Source organism: Globicephala melas, chromosome 13 (assembly GCF_963455315.2).
Source record: "Globicephala melas chromosome 13, mGloMel1.2, whole genome shotgun sequence".
Lineage (NCBI taxonomy): Eukaryota > Metazoa > Chordata > Mammalia > Artiodactyla > Delphinidae > Globicephala > Globicephala melas.
Genome location: NC_083326.1, coordinates 60,778,905 through 60,796,403, shown reverse-complemented (window position 1 = coordinate 60,796,403; position 17,499 = coordinate 60,778,905). Strand labels below are relative to the sequence as shown.

At 42.2% G+C, this 17,499-nt stretch overlaps 1 protein-coding gene across 2 annotated transcripts in view; it reads left to right on the top strand.

Moving 5' to 3' along the window:
* Positions 1 to 17,499, top strand: part of PIEZO2 (piezo type mechanosensitive ion channel component 2) — a 272,873-nt gene that overhangs the window by 150,205 nt on the left and 105,169 nt on the right. For both annotated transcript variants that reach the window (XM_060310455.1, XM_060310454.1), the window contains exons 7-8: positions 14,356 to 14,518; positions 17,176 to 17,295. In XM_060310455.1, the coding sequence (XP_060166438.1) occupies positions 14,356 to 14,518; positions 17,176 to 17,295 (283 nt within the window). The remainder of the gene's footprint in view (positions 1 to 14,355; positions 14,519 to 17,175; positions 17,296 to 17,499) is intronic.

Genomic DNA, 17,499 nt, shown 5'->3' with positions numbered 1-17,499 from the left:
TAGGTATAGGTTTTTCATAGTTTTTTTTTTATTAGGTTGACAGAAACCCCCATCTATTCTTAGTCTGCTGAGTTTTAATCCACAATTGATATTAAATTTTGTCAAATGCTTTTTGTGTATCTATTGAGATCTTTTTTATTCTTTTCTAGTCTGTTAATATGGTGAATTGATTTTTGATTATTAAACCACCCTGGTATTCCTAGGATAAATTTCATTTGGTCAAGGGATATTACCCTTTTTATATATTGTTAAGTTTGAATTGGTAAAGTTTTGTTTAGAATTCTCTCATCTGTGTTCATAATAGATAATGGCTAGTAGTTTTCTTTCATTGGGTTTTGGTATGGAGTAATGATTCAGGTATTTCAAATATTTCCTGCAAGAGTTGTTTTACAATTTGTATTATTTCTTCTTTAAGTTTTTGAAAGAATTCACTTGTGAAACTATATGAGCTTGAAGTTTTCTTTATGGGAAAGTTTTTAAGCACAAATTCAATTTCTTTAATAAATATAAGACTTCTCAGGTTATTTCTACTTGAATGAGTTTCCGTAGTTTGTGTCTTTCAGAGAATTTGCCTTTGCATGGAAGATGTCAAATTTATTGGCATAATGTTGTCAATAATATTTACTTATTTCCTTTTGAATATCTGTAGAATCAGTAATGATGTTGTTTAATTTATTCCAGAGATTAGTAATTTGTACCTTCTTTATTTTTTTTCCTGTTCAGTCCAGCTAAAGATTATCAATTTATCATCTTCTCAAAGAACTAGGCCTTGTTTTTCTCTGTTGATTGATTTCAGCTCAGATTTAATTTCCTTTCTCTTCTTCCTTTGTGTTTATTTGACTTAATTAAATTAAATTAAAATTTGGATTTAATTTACTCTTCTTTTTATGTCTCTTTTCTGTCATTATTCTAAAGGAGGAAATTGAAGTCATTGATTTGAGCTCTTCTTTTCTAATATAGGTGTTTAGAAACAATTCAATTTAAGTCTAAATTTCCACTTAAATACCACATTAGTAGCATCCTACAAATTTTGATATGGTATGTTTCATTTTTAATTCAGTTCAAAATATGTTTTAATTTCCATTTGAGTTTCCTCTTTGATCCATTGGCTATTTATATTTGGTTTCCAAACATTTGGGGATTTTCCAGAGATATTTCTCTTTGGATTTAATTTAATTCTGTTGTTGTCAGAGAATATCATTTGTGCTGTAGTCCAGAATGTGGTCTATTTTGGTTAATGTTCCATGTGGTCTTGAAAGAATAATTTTTTTAATGAATTTGCCTTTTAAATCATGTAGAAAATTTCAAAAGTGGATTTAAAACCAAAATTACAATACTACTAGCTTTTATAATTGCCCTTGTACTTACCTTTACTGAGGTCTTTATTTCTTGATGTTACTGTCTAGTGTCCTTTTATTTCACTTGCAGGATTCCCTTCAGCATTTCTTTGCGGGGCAGATCTTGTGGTCATAAACTCCCTCAACTTTTGTTTATCTGGGAATGTCTTAATTTCTCCTGCATTTTTGAAGGATGGTTTTGCCAGATATAGAATTCTTGGTTGACAGCTGTTTTCTTTTAGTACTTTGAATATATCAGGCCACTGCCTTCTGGACTCCAAAGTTTCTGATGAGAAATTAGCTGATAATCTGACTGAGGATTACAAGTATGTGACAAATTGCTTCTCTGTTGCTGCTTTCAAGATTCTTTCTCTGACTTTCAATAGTTTGATTATACTTTGTCTCAGTGGGCATCTTTTTGAGTTTACAAGCTTCTTGAAGATTCATGTCTTTCATCGCTTTTGGGAAATTTTCAGCCATTATTTCTTCAAATATTCTTTCTGCCCCTTTCCCTTTCTCTTCCCCTTCTGGGACTCCTCACAATGCATTTGTTGGTCTACTGGGTGGTGTCCCACAGGTCTCTTAGGCTCTGTTCACTTTACTTCATTCTTTTTTATAAATTTATTTATTTTATTTTTGGCTGCATTGGGTCTTCGTTGCTGTGCACGGGCTTTCTCCAGTTGCAGCGAGAGGGGGCTGCTCCTCATTGCAGTGCGTGGGCTTCTCATTGCAGTGGCTTCTCTTGTTGTGGAGCACGGGCTCTAGGTGCGAGGGCCTCAGTAGTTGTGGCACATGGGCTCAGTAGTTGTGACTCGCAGGCTCCAGAGTGCAGGCTCAGTAGTTGTGGCACATGGGCTTAGTTGGTCCGCGGCATGTGGGATCTTCCCGGACCAGGGCTCGAACCCATGTCCCCTGCATTGGCAGGCAGATTCTTAACCACTGCGCCACCAGGGAAGCCCTCTTTTTTTCTTTTTGTTCCTCAGACTCGATAATTTTGATTGTCCTATCAAGTTCACCGATTCTTTCTTCTGTTTCCTCAAACCTACTTTCGAATCTCTCTAGTTATTTTCATTTCAGTTATTGTACTTTGCAGCTCCAGAATTTATTTTTGGTTTCTTTTTTTATAATTTCTCTTCATTGATATTATCATTTTGTTCAAACATTTTCTTGCCTTTGTCCATGTCTTTGTTTAGCTCTTTGAGTATCTTTAAGACAATTTTATAAAAATCTTTGTCTAGTAAGTCCAGTGACTGCACATCTTCAGGTATGGTTTCTGTTTATAATTTCTTTTCCTTTGACTAGGTCATATTTACCTGATTTTTTTGTATACCTTATGATATTTTGTTGAAAACTGGACATTTGAATTTTATAATGTATTAACTCTGGAAATCAGACCCAGGGTTTGCCTCAGTTTTTAAAAAATTGTTGTAGAGTCTTGACTGGAGATCAACCTGAAGTGAAAGCTTAAGGTCTTCCCTTCTCTTTTCTGAGTCTACATCTTTTCCTGGGCATTTATGACAGTTTTCTGAATTCCTCCATATACATGGTTGTTCTCGAATGTGTCCTCCCCAAAAAAAGATGTGGCTCCTTTAAATCCCCTGGAAGCTGTTTCAGTCAGTTGAAACAATGATGACCAGCTTTTGTACCTGCACTTCAGTCACCATAAGCAGCAATCTGCAATTCAAATACAAACCCCAGTAGTTGGAGGACAAGGTGCTTATTGCCCACCCCAGCTCCACCAAGCCACACCATGAATGCAGGTTGCCATTCCCACTGCTGCCTCTCATGGGGCTGGAGCATGGGGAGTGGGGACCTGTTGCCACACTGAAGGCTGAATTTGACCAATATTAACTGTAATTTTCCAGCCAAGCTTTTCTCTGGAAACTTCAAGCCTTTAAGTAAACTCCAGAGTTCCAAAATAGTTACTTTAGATAGTTTCTGCAGGTACAATTGTTGTCTGGATCAGAAGACAGATCCTGGTGCTTTCTACTCCATCATCTTCCTTGTTGTCCAATCTCTGCCTTTTAATTGGAGATATTTAGATCGCTTACATTTAATATAACTATTAATATTTTTAAGTTGAGATCTATCATCTCTCTGTTGTCTTCTATTTTCCTATTTATTCTTTCTTCCTATCTTTTTCTATATAAATTAAAATTTCTTATGATTCCATTTTACCTCTTTTATTGACTTAGTAGTCAACTCTTTGTTTCGGTAAATTGGTGGTTGGTTTAGGGCATCAGTAATTCATATTTAAGTGATATTATACTACCTTTGTATAATATAAGAACTGTTCAATGATAAAATGCAATCTCTCCCTTCCTAGAATTTGTACCATTGTTATCATACATTTTACTTTTATACTACACTATTATTATATTTGTTTAAAGGGGTCAATTATATTTTAAGGGTTTTTAATTAATAAAAAATTCATATTTACTCAGGTATTATTATTTCTCATGTTCTTCCACACGTCCACATTTCCATCTTTATTATTTTTCTTCTGTGTAAAAGAATTTTTTTCACATTGTTTTTTGTAGTGCAAGTCTACTGGTGATAGTTTTGCTGGATATAGAATTCTAGGGTAACAACTTTTATTTCACTACCTGAAAGATGTTGCCACACTGTCTTCTCACTTGCATTTTGTCTGACAAGAAATCTGAAGTTCTTATTATTGTTACTTTGTATGTTAATATTAATGAAAAATTGTTGTGCTCACCTTCCTGATAACTGCTTCCCTGAATTAAAAAAAAGAAAAAGAAAGAAAGAAACAAACAAAAAAACCAGTTCTACCATCCATTCCATGATTCATTGGGTTTGGAACTGGTTAACGTGACCACTAAGCCAGTATTTCACTCTTCTAAACCTTTTAACCCCATCCACACTAACATGTATGACATGAAAGAGTGAATTGTATATTAATTTTATCTCTATGAGAGCAAACACAAATAAAAATTGTTTTAGGGCAAATAGACAATTTTTTATTAGACATTTATTGATGGAAGAGGATTTTTTTTCACAAAGATAACCTTTGTCTTTCTTTAAAACTACTTTCAGCTATATTTCCATGATACATGTTCATTAAAATATATTTGTGTTTCCCTAAAATAGAAAATTCCCAAGCATGGTCCATTCAGCTTATAATTTTTGTTGGACCACATTACAAGGACACTTTGTAGAAAGTTGTGGCCATTTCCTATGACATGAACCTGAGAAACTTAGGACTTTATTCCAGAAAAACATAGAAACATTTTTACCTGGACTTACAGGGAGAAGATCTGGGTTTTAGCTAGTCTTCTGCCAATTGTTTCCTTTTCTAGATATGTTTGCTTCTTCCTTGGATAACTTTAGTTTAGTTACAACTTTTTTTACAGAAGATTTCTTGCTTTCCCCTGTTCAAGCATTTCTCCATAAATGGATTATCCAGTCTTTTTCCTTCTATTTCTCTGACCTTTCTGGCACTACATGAAACTCCTTGGTCATTAGCTTGCAGGTTTCTCTTTAGCGCCCTTCATATAAATTAAAATGTAAGAGCAGACAATCAGCTACTCTCTTGGAGAGTGAGATACCCTCCTGTGGGGTCAGTGAGGTGCTCCTGTGCCCTTCAGAGGTAACTCCTGCTGCTCTTGATGCTCAGGAAGAGGTGGTGCAAGTCATCTCTCTGCACCCACCATCTAGGCAAAACAGTTCTACAGGAGGAAAAGCTTGACAACCACTTTCGTGTGGGTGAACATGTCAGAGCACATTCTCTAAAAGCGTTCCACCGTATTTGAGTAGTATTCCTGCTAGCATGGGTGCTCTGTGATGACAGGGTTAGTATCTTATTTACCTGCATATCCTCAGCACTAACTGTAGTGCCCAAAAGACTCAGGACTCAGCACATAAAAGGACAAATTTAATAAGTGTGTCCTATAGTAGAGCTTTCTGCTGATTAATACCCCTTTCTTAGGGATTCCTGATACTGTTGGGGTTTTCTTATTTTACCACTTACTGCACCTGAGAAATGGGGTGGTGTGATTTGATGCCAGCAGACCTGAATACATAAGCCCCACCACTTAACTACCTTTTGATTCATTTGTGCCTCAAATCTGCATGTATAATGGAACCAAAAGCAGATCCCCACCAGAGCTGGCCTAAGACATTCAACGTAGTGCCTGATTCATCCGAGGAACTGTGTGCTTGGCATGGGTCTCCTTCTCTCTGCTTTTGTAACTTCATTCGTTATTAACTATGTAGGGCTTTAAAATGAGGTATTTAAGTCCATGTTTACATTATAGCTACTTAGAGAACGTTATAGTCGTGGGTAATAGAAGTACCCACATTTTCTGGGTTTTTTTCTTATGCTCCCAGCATGGAAGGCTGCAGGGCTTAGGGGCTGAGCTTGGTTTTGTCATAAGAAGCTGTGCAGGATGACCAACTGGTCCTGGGAGTCCTGGTCCTGACTCATTTCTCACAGTGCTCTCAGAGGTGAAAATATGTTCAGGCACGGGAAGTAGACCATAAATCTACAACATTCAGAGAATATGAATGTTCTCTTATGAACTCAAGATGTGACATCAGAGAAGGGTAGAGGGCCTTAAATAGTGAAATGGGAGGGACCTTCCACATGACCTCAATGTTTCCATCAACTATCCCTGTTCTGAAGACAGCACACCTTGTACCTGGTGCAAAATTGTCCATGGACAGAATGCTTTTATTAGAAGGCAGCGTTCTGCACATGTAGGGTTAAGCCCAATTACAGCAAACTGGCAGAATGTTAAGACACACATGTGCCAAAAAGGACTTCAAAGCCGTGATACAGAGCCCGGGGGACTCAATGTAAAGTTTTTCCAAGCTTAAGAAAACAATGTTGTACGGAAATGGTCAGATTCCAATTTCTCAAAAGTGTCTATGAGTTTGGCATGGAAACGTGTTTAAAGTATAAGTAAGAAACTAATGAAAAAAGACGTTAAACATTGGCTGTGTTTTTCATATGATGCAATGCAGGGGGAAAGGGGGTTGGAAGCCAGAGTAGCAAGAACTCATGTGTAAAAGCGGTCTGTCCTCACCCAGATGGGACGCCGTATGGACCGGAGAGCATCTTGCTGGGAGGGTCACTTAGAGGTAGATTCAGTCTCCTTCCAGCGAAGACATTTGTCTAAAGTTGAGGAAATTCCTTAAAAGGGCTGGAAACACAGACCTCCCTTTCTGTGGACATCTGACTGGCCTTGCCTTTTTCACAACTTGTCCTTGCTTTTATTCATGTGTAAAACTGATTCCGTTTTGCCCCCTGCCAGCAGTTAGATTTTTGGCCTTTCCTGGTACTCACTGCACCGTGGAGTTTTGGATCAGGAGGAGATTCTGACTCCCTCTGCTGGCGGCTCTCGAGCTGTCTTGCTGGCCCAACGTTCTCAAGGATGGTCCCCCACACACACCAGCTCTGCCACCTTGACCCCGTAATGCTGGGGCATTCTGCGGGCAGATGTATCAGAAGGTGGGGGTGGAGGATGAGAGCAGACAAGGTGGGTGCCGTTGAAAAGGTGACCCCAGGAGTTTCTGTTTTGCCCGCTTTGAGGGGACTTCTTTTTCTCCTTGAGGATCACTGAATCCACAGACTCTCCCCGTTCTAGACTTGAAAAGTCATAAGAGCAAAGACAGTGAAGGCTGTTGAAATGAAACCCACCAGAAGCATCAAGTCTGTGTCCCATTACGTCCAGAACAAGACTGCAGCTCACCTCATTCACATTCTCCTTGACTTAGAAAGTAATTGTGGGCCATTCTTTGCAAAGCATCTTTCTCAGTTTAATACAGGAGACATACAGATTGTGGGTGTGTGAGAGTGCACATGTATGAAACACCAGAAGAACCTATGTTTTGCAGAAACCAGTCTACTATTGTCAGTATCCTCAGTGGCCTTCTTCTCTTTCCTTTGATCCCATTACCAGGATGAAGGAAAGAGATTTTTCTTGCTGAATAACCTAATATTAATAAGACAATGTTGTACATTTGCACACCCTCCCTGCCACTCACCCAGACTCTCCCAACCTGTGCCAAATATTCCCACCCTGGAAGAGCTCTGTTCCCTGAGGGGGACTGTGCTTCTACTCCATCTTAAGAAGGACATTATTTACTCTTCTTTGCCAGCAATAACAATATAGTATTAATTAAAAAGCTGTGACTCTGGCATAAACCACATTCATGTCATACTTCATAGTAATAACAACAGTAGTCGTAGAAGCCAGAATTTATTGAGCAGCTGTTACGTGCCAAATTCTGTGGTATTGCTTTATGTGCATTATATCGTATACCTCCTTACCTCTGTCTTGTCATCAGCCACATAGATTTGCCATAATGAAACTGAAAAACAAGCCTGCTAGGACGAAGCTGATCTCCAGGTAACTTACCTGCCTGTCAGAACAAAATTCAACACCCTTTAAAGGAGAACATCACAATCTAGACACTTAATGTGAAAATGACAATGTCCAGCGTCCAGTTGAAAATTATTAGACATATGCAAAACAAGAAAAAATCAATCAATGAAAATCGACCTAGAAATGGCAGACTCTTTGAAGCAGCTCTCTTTTTTTAACATCTTTATTGGAGTATAATTGCTTTACAATGTTGTGTTAGTTTCTGCTGTATAACAAAGTGAATCAGCTGTATGTATACATATATCCCCATATCTCCTCCCTCTTCTGCCTCCCTCCCTCCTTCCCTATCCCACCCCTCTAGGTGGCCACAAAGCACCAAGCTGATTTCCCTGTGGTGTGCAGCTGCTTCCCACTAGCTATCTATTTTACGTTTGGTAGTGTATATATGTCCATGCCACTCTCTCACTTCGTCCCAGCTTACCCTTCCCCCTCCCCGTGTCCTCAAGTCCATCTCTACACCTGCGTCTTTGTTCCTGTCCTGCCCTTTTAATTATTTTCAAGATTAAAGAATACAAACATCATGAAGACAAAAACAGAATCTATAAAAAAGAATTGATGGACCAAAAGAACAGATGGAAGTGAGAGCAGTGGGAAAAAAAATACTGTAATTGAAATTTAAAATTCACTAAATGGGCTTAAGAGCAAATTAGACACCACAGAAGAAAAGACCAGTGAACTTAAATATAGGGTCTTAGAAGGTATCCAAACTGAAGCACAGAGAGAAAGGAGATTGAAAAATAATAATAATAAACAGAACCACAGTGACCTGTAGGATAATTTCAAAAGGTTTAACATAAGTGTAATTGGAGTCTTAGAAATGTGTGAATACAAAAAAATATTTTAAGAAACAATGGCCAAATGTTTCCCTAGTTTGATGAAAAATATAAACCCATAGATCCAAGAAATTCAATCTAAACAAACAACAAAGAAAACCACACCAAGTCACAGTATAATTAAATTCTGAATAACAGTGATAGAGAAAAATAATAAAAGCATCACAATAAAAAGTACCTTATGTTCAAGGGAATGAGAATAAGAATTATCACAGACTACTCACCAGAAATGATGCCAGTCGAAAGACAAGAGGACAACATCTTTCAGGTTCTGCTGAAAGAAAGAGAAGAAAAATCAAGGTATAATTTTATATCCAGGTGGAAGAAATAAAGGTCAAATAAAGACGTTCTCAGACAAAAACAGGGTATGTGGGTATATGGCCAAAAATATTGAAAGTGGGGTCTTGAAAAGGTATTTGTGCACCCATGTTCATGGCAACTTTATTGATAATCGCCAAAAGGTGAAAGTCTTCATCCTTGGAGAAATGGATAAACAAAATATGGTCCATCCATACAATGGAATATTATTCAGCCTTAAAAAGCAAGGACATTCTGATACCTGCTACCACATGGATGAACCTTGAGGACATTATGCTGTATGAAATAAACCGGTCACTAAAGAACACATACTGTGTGATTCCACTTATAGTCTATAAGGTATGCAGAGTAATCGTCTTTATGGAGACATAAAGTAGGATGGTGGTGGCCTCGAGCTGAGGGAGAGAGAGGGGTGAGGGTTTAGTGTTTAATGGGGACGAGTTTTAGTTTTGCAAGATGACAAGTTTGGGGTTTGGTTGTACAGCAATGTTAATGTAGTTAGTACCCCTTCACTGTACACTTAAAAATGTAAGATGTAAACTTTGTGTTATGTGGATTTTACCACAATTAAATGTTTTAGAGTGGGGTGTTATTTTCAGTATTACGTATTTCTTGCAAATGACTGGGTTTCTGTATTACCGGAGACTGAGCAGATGTGGTCTGGAGTGAACCTGAAAACAAGTGGAGGTTTCGTGAATCTGCCAACATGTGCAAGTAGAAACGAATACGCAACCAAGTCATAGCCACCACGTGCTGTCAAATGTTAGGAGTGCTTTGGAAGGAGAGAAAAATCGCAAAGCAAGTGCTCCACGGGAGGTGGAGAGACAGCTGTGCTCCCTGCCAGAGGAGGAGTGGAAGTGATGTGACGAGAGACCCTTCCTGTAGCTGCGGTGCCCACCTTTATCAAAAAGCTTCGGAGTGAAGTGCAGTTGTAGGATCTTGAAGGAATCATTCAGGCTGCTCCATATTTTGTGCCTATTTGATGTTTAAATATTTTATTGCTTCCTAATTATAAACCTGGACTCTCAGGTTTTTTAGAAAAGTTTTTTTTCTGGGGACTTCCCTGGCGACCCAGCGGTTAAGACTCCACGCTTCCACTGCAGGGGACGCGGGTTCAAGCCCTGGTCAGGAAACTGGGATCCTGCATGCTGAGCAGCACGGCCAAAAAAAAAAAAAAGTGTTTTTTCTTAACCATATACATGTATTGATTGATCCATCGTGAAGGTAAAGTTCGAGATTCTTTTTGGCGGCCCGTACAGAACAGAAATAACTCTCTGTAATACAGGGCCCAAGCAGACTTCAGTAAGTTACAGTGTTCTCTGGTGCCTTGTTCTGCTCTTATTCTGTGTTCTTATTCCCAGACCGAGCACACTGAAATCATGGAGGTTAGGGTTCTTTATGGACAATGTCTTCCCATCCATTCTTTTTCTTCTTCAAAAGCAAGAACTTGGCCACCCTTTAGTCTCTGTTCCTGCTAGGACTGCAGACGCCTGCTCTCACTTCGTGGTATAACTTTATCCTAGTGTTTTTAATTCAATTAAATAAGCTCACCCCTTTAAAGCCTGCTCTATACTAGGCATGGCCATCAAGGCAAGACGACAGGACCCAAGTCCTTTTTTTGAAGAAATTAGAATCAAACTGGACAGAGAAACAAGCACATAAACGTAATAGAATAAAAACTATGACTACAGATAACGATTGCCGTGGATGCACGGCGCAGGATAAATTGATTTCAATCAGGAGAAATCGTAGGAGGCTTCCTGGAGATGGTGGCAAGGGAGCCAGGCCTTGATGCTGTCGAGAATGCCCAACAACAACGTAGGGAGTATTAACAGAGGGGTCAGGTTTAGACTCTCAGTTGACATTGACTGTAAAGAAAATCTGGACTCAGAGAGGATGAAGAGCTGGTGCCTGCGGCCGTACCCAGTTGTCATAATCAACATCAGGGCCCCAACTGTAGTCCTGGCTGTAATCCAATCCCACCTTCCTGGACTGCTGGTATCCTGGTGACCCCTGCAGTACTGGATGGTTGGGGTACCTAGAAGGGACCCACTGATACGCCTGTATTATGGAGTGTGGTTGTCCTGAGAGACAGCCTACTCTGTGCAGCTATGCCTGGCCTGCTGGACTGGATTTGCGTTACCAAGGAATCGGCAGGGTTCCCGGGTCCTACCCCCCTCATCTGTGACCTCAGAAGAGTCACAGCTACCTCAAAGCACCAGACAAATCAATAAATAGCAAAACCAAAGGGCCTGAGATTTTATGGCAAATCCCAAATGGTCCAGTGAGGCTCAAGTCGTGGTGTCTGGGATCAGGGAGAGGAGGCCAGGGGACACTCAGCTGGGCCATGGGGTTATTCTCCAGGTGGTGGAGGATAGGAAAGAAGGAGACGAAAGTGACGTGCTGAACCCGAGCGCTCTGACGGTAACTCTGGCGACGGTCCCAACGCGGAGGAGGGAGAAATGGAGACCATCATTTGGATTGCCATTGTCCAGGAGGAGATATGGAGAGCTGCCCTGTGGACAAGGATGCTGGTCATGAGCTAGAGAGCCGAGCACAGGCCAGGCGCCCACGCAGGAGCACGTGCCGGCTCCAGTGGGTCTCTGCTGGGAGTGGACCATGACTCGGGACCTGTCTCCAGCCGTCCTCTGAGAAGTGGAAGAGGTGTGAGGTCTTAAGATTCGTCCACATGCTTGCACCCGTCCCCACCCCCTCTCCTGTTAGGTTCCGTAAGGAACTGAAGGTCCAGAGACGGTGAGCCGCCCTCCACGTGCATCTGTGTCCGTCACCGCTAGAACTGGGCTAAAGGGATCTTCCAAATGCATAGAAGAGAAGATCTTTATCTTTCTCCCTGTAAATAAGCAATGACTGGAATGCATTTCTCCATAGTCGTGTCCCTGTAACTTCTCAGGCAAAGAGACATCTCTATGGAGAGATTTAAGATAGTCGTTTTTAAGTTCTTTTAACGATGGATACATTTTAACAACGTAGATATCTTTATTCTATCAGTTTGGACCAGGACCACTGTGAAGACACTAATGGTTAGTGGGAATCATCATAGAAGGAAGTCTGTAAATATCCGATGATGCGTCAATAATGAAATAGATTTTGCTGTCACCATGGCCACTCCCTGACTCCCCACCCCCACCCCAGCCCAGCAGCTCTCAGGATTTCTCTTTTCTCTCACCTACTTATCTACCCTTTTTGGACTGTCCGGACGTCCAGCATTCTTCTGACGACCCCGCCCATCACGCATCCCGGACACCCACAGACAGAAAGGGTCTCTGGAACACCCTGCTCTCACCAGACTCACACATCACAGCGTTACCTTTAGAGTGAGAGTGAGTCCTGGAGGGCGAGGGCTGTGATACCACTTCTCTTGTGTTGTCAATATCGAGACGCAGTCCTGGATCACGGGAGGTCTGCAATAAGAAGATAAGGAAACGAAGTAATAGTTGGATATTGTCTGGCATCCTAGAATCGTAGTGCCAGAGAGGATGTACAGACTTCCTATCTGGTATAGGAATTCTCTCTATAGTATCCAGACTCTTTAAAGAGAGAGAGAGAGATGTTAGGTCTGACAATATTTGCATAGCCCTGTTAGAAAAACTTCCTTACAGGGCAAAACAGTCTTACATGCTATAGCTTCTACCCTTGTTTGTTAGTCTATACACTGCTGGTACAACACGTAAGCCTGATTGCTCAGTTGGAATGAGCTGTACTATCAACGGGAAGGTGTGGTGTTGATGTAATACAGGGTTTTTTTAAGAGACACATAATTCAGTGTACAAATAAGTGCGGAAATTACCACTAACATTCTGATGGGGAAAACAGGTATTTTTAAACTGACGAATGGTGAGGTTATTTCTATCGTATGTACCAGGTGTGGGGTGAGAAGAGAGAGGATTTAGTAGCTGAAATCTGTCACTTAGGTTAATCCAAAGACTGTCCAGTTTGTTTAATCCTAAATCTAAAAGCTTTCAGTTCTGTGTACTTCATACAAGAAATTTGCATTTTAATGGAGGACTGCAAAACGATTTTTGGAATGTTCCATCATTCTAAGTGGGGCATAACTCTTTTGTTATCAGGACATTTTTCTCTGTAATGCTAACTACAGAAAAAAATCTGCCTGGACCTGGGAGAAAAGATCTATGATAAGAGCAAGTTCTAGTCTAACTCTTTTCTGATAAAATCCAAGAAAGTTACTTTCTATGTAGCTTTCTGTAAAATCTGTGCTCAGCAGTTCACTAATACTGCCCTGGCCTCGTGATAATAACAGCAGTAGCTCTGAGAGGTTTTACAAGTGGAGAACTCATAGTCCTGGAAAACCTTGTAACAGTAAAGAATGGGATGTAAAAGTTAAAGGAAGTTTGCATGTAAAAGCTACATACAATAGAAAGATGTAAGACTCACTTAACATGTAAACATATCTTTCACTTTGTAGAGTCACTTCTAAGAAAAAATTCACATAAAATGAATTTCTGAATGAATCATATTTACACAATTCCCTATTATATAATCAGAACGTATCTGATTACATAGTAGAAATCAACATTTAAAAAACCTATTTCAGAATTTAACAATTAACGATATATATATATATATATATATATTTTTTTTTTTTTTTTTTTTTTTTTTTTGCGGTACGCAGGCCTCTCACTGTTGTGGCCTCTCCCATCCCGGAGCACAGGCTCCAGACGCGCAGGCTCAGCGGCCATGGCTCACGGGCCCAGCCGCTCCGCGGCATGTGGGATCTTCCCGGACCGGGGCACGAACCCGTGTCCCCTGCATTGGCAGGCGGACTCTCAACCACTGCACCACCAGGGAAGCCCTAACGATATAATTTTAAGGCTGTGAAAAAATCAAATTGCCCATAAATAAAATTCGACAGAAATATGTCTTACAGAAACTCTAGTATACAATATCTGGCTTTTATGGCTGAATCATAGAACCGTGTCCAATTTTAATACTTACCCAATAATATCAACACTAACTGAATAGCTAGTGCTAGATCCCACCTAAAACAAAGTATGTGCTCATTTAGCTGGACTTAGTAACATGTTACTACATACCTGACACTTCAATAGTGCAGGGTTTTAATAGGGCTGAGTGACAATTCAAACATACATTTCTAATAGGTGTGCAAGGATTTAGTATTAGCTAGATTTTTGAACCAGAGTAAAAACCATCTGGGTAATGCTGGCATGAATTTTATATACACACTAACACACAAGTGTATGATTTTAGGATGCATATATTATGTGTATATTTTATATATATACACACAGATACTATTTAAAGATGTAGTTATATATACAGAAGAGTCATGAAGTATTTAGAGTGGGATGGATCCACCTAGGACTAGCTCATGAACGTGTTAAAACCAGCTGTTTGTGTTCTGTTGACTGGACCCAGATCTTTGTTGCATGTTTAATATTTTTCTTTGTTTTGAAACAGGTTGTTTGGTATCAAATCAGTCATCCAAACAGACTGTTCCAGCACGTGGAAGATCGTAGCAAACCCAGACCTGTCATGGTACCACCATGCCAACCCCATCGTCCTGCTGGTGATGTACTACACGCTGGCCACTCTAATCCGAATCTGGCTACAGGAGCCCCTTGTAAGGATCAAAGGTTTTCATGGTCTTGTCTGCAAAGTAGCCTGGAAACTCCAGGGGAAAGTGTTCATTCCTATCAACTGCTGGCTAATTAGTACTATATGCCAAAATAACTATAGTGTTCTTATTATAGTATTTTGCTTCTGCCAAGAGTTCTAACTGAATACAGATACTATCAGGACAAAGACCAGCTTCCCTATGTTAGCATCACCCATGGCTACTCAGACGGTCCGTGGTGAGGGGAGTGGAAGCGTTGTTTTAATTGAGCACTTACTATATGCCAGGCCACGTGCTAGGTTGATTACATACATTATCTCATTCAATCCCCTGCATAACTCTCAAGAATAGGTATTGTACCCATCTTAGAGATGAGGAAAACGAGGTTCGAGAGGTAAATCACACATTTACCAAACAGTAAATACCGGATTCAAGCCTACATTTGCCGACAAAGCTAGGGTCTGTATGATGACACACCCTGTTACCACGGCGACTGGAGTTTCCTAAATCTTCTCAGACCTCCAACCTCCGATGGTGCCGTGGGGATGCCCCCGCTCTCGGCGGTACCATAACCCCCGGGGGCCCCACCACGGGGCAGGGCTGAGGACTGGGCTGTTCCCTATGGGATTATTAGTAGCATGTGGCACTTTGGGAACAGGACCAGGGTGGCTTGTGGCCTCTCTCTTTCCCCTTTCTGTGACAGGAAACTCCAGTCTGCTTTTGCTTCCCCTAAATGACCCTGAGAAGCTCAGCTGTAAGGCAGCTGATCCGCACACAGGGAGGCAGGTGGTGTAGACGGGGCTGCCGCATCTCACCTCATGGCCACGTGCTGGGGAGCAGAGCTCACATTAGACACCAGCCTGGCGCCTGTGATGCAGTCCCTCCAGCTCGGGGGCCCTGGTGCCCCGCCCGCCTCCCCTCTTTGTCTGCTCATCCAGGCTCCATCCACGCAGTCAGCTGGCTAGGCAACCAGTGTTTATCAAGAGCTAGCGTCTCAGACACTGGCCTGGGGCTGGGGGTAGAGCGTCGGTGTGAGGGGGCCCCAGGCGTGAGGCCCCGCTCTGGGGGACTCTACATTGTACAAGAGGAAAAGCAGCCCCCAAAGATGTGAGCAGGCCCAAGTCGGCACAGTGAAACCCTGAGAGGTGTGTTCCATCCATCCCAGCGGGAGTGCCTCCTGCAGGAAGGGGGTCTGCCCACCTCCCTCCTGTGGGAGGACCACACAGGCGTGCTTGTTTGCAGGGGCCTCATGACTCACCTCTCCCTTGGAGCCAGTGATGGCAGTGACGTGGTGACAGAACGCTCTAAGGGCTCCTGGAGAAGCCCAGTTACCTTCTGTTACCTTTTCCTCCAAGTCTCTTCTAAGATATGAGTGTGCCAGTAGAACCCCTTAGAGTGGTGCTGTGTTCACTTCCGCCACAAACACACAGATGTGGGTATGTGTGTGCACACATAAAACTGTGTAAGAGAGATTAAACTATCTCACGGAAACCATCTCTGAACAATGTCTTAACCAACGACGGAAATGACTTTAAGGCCTTCGGGTTCACAAGAGTTCCAGGTGCCCTTGGCTTTCTCTGTGGTGTGTCAGTCAGGAGCTTGTGCCCAGGTGCTGCTGGGCTGTTACAGCCCCTCAGGCCCAGGAGACACTTGGCCTCCTTAGCCACGGGCCCTCTGGGGTGGACAGTCCACATTCCAGGCCACACAGTTCACAGCAGGTCACAAACCACAGCGTCTGCGGGGGTGTGTGGAGAACAGGGCCTAATCCACAACAGCATCGACCCTCGGGGTCTGTATTTTAAGCGGGGCTGGGACACGGGACTTTCTCACTGAGGTGCAGATGGAGGGCAGGTGCCTGGTTCTATCATGGCTCCAGGTGGCCTGGCACATTTCATGGAAAACATGAGTTCTGTGGTAAAAGTCTACGGTATATGTTTGAGAAAGAGAGAGAGAAGCAGGTGTCTGGAGGTGAATGTAACACGCGGCTCCCCGGGGCATCTGGTGCTCCCCGTGGGTGCTCTGTGTGCACTGGGCCCCGGGAATTGGGCAGTGGCACTATGTGCCCTCCCTCTGCCCCCATATCAACATGTGTTAGTGCCTTTTACGGGGCATCTTTGTTGGGAACCATCCTCAACCACCAAGTGCGTTCTGATCCTTTTTTTCTATCAACTCTCCTGGACCAACTGTCTGATTCAGGCCAAGGTCCCATTAGGCAAGGCAGCTGTGTTATGTATCAACTCTCTTTTTGCTTAATATTGAGTGTAAGCTCTAGATGACTCTGCTTTTAGTAAATGTCTTCTTTATTAAAGATTCCCGTGGCTGAGTTCCACAGTCAGGTGTGACTTTTGTGAACCCAGCCCAGCCCCTTCCTCCTGCAGGTTAGAATACACACAGGAGGCTCGGTGACGTAACGTGAGCGCCTGTTCCTGTATTTCATGGGGCTTAGCAGGGAACAGGAACAAGCGACACTGCTGTGCTTCGCATTTACAGGGTGGCATTTTGGCCATCTTTGAAAGCGTCTGGATAAAAGCCCATGTAGTGTATGCGTTACTTTACAAAATCATCACGTGGGGGTAGAGATGGGCAGCTGTGTCTGGTCTCCCAGGTCGCTGAGGGGCTGCTCCGGGGAGCAGGGCTGTCCTGTGGGTTATTCTGTGTCTCAGGTGCAGGAAGAGAGGACCAAGGAAGAGGACAGAGCCCTGGCCTGCAGCCCCGTCCCCGTCACAGCCGAGAGGAGGCGGAGCCTGTGGTACGCGACCCACTACCCCACGGATGAGAGAAAAGTAAGCCGCAAGGAAAGGGGTTTCTCGTTTATTTTGCTGCTTTTTATTATATTGCTGAATTCAGGTCACATGAGTCCACCTGCAAACCCAGATTGCTTAGTTTACAGGAGCAGTTTGATGAGGAAGTCTTAGTGCCCAACATCTGTTCAGAGAAGGGAACCCAGTGCTTCAAAAGGAAACCCCAGGCTCCATCAGACCCAGACT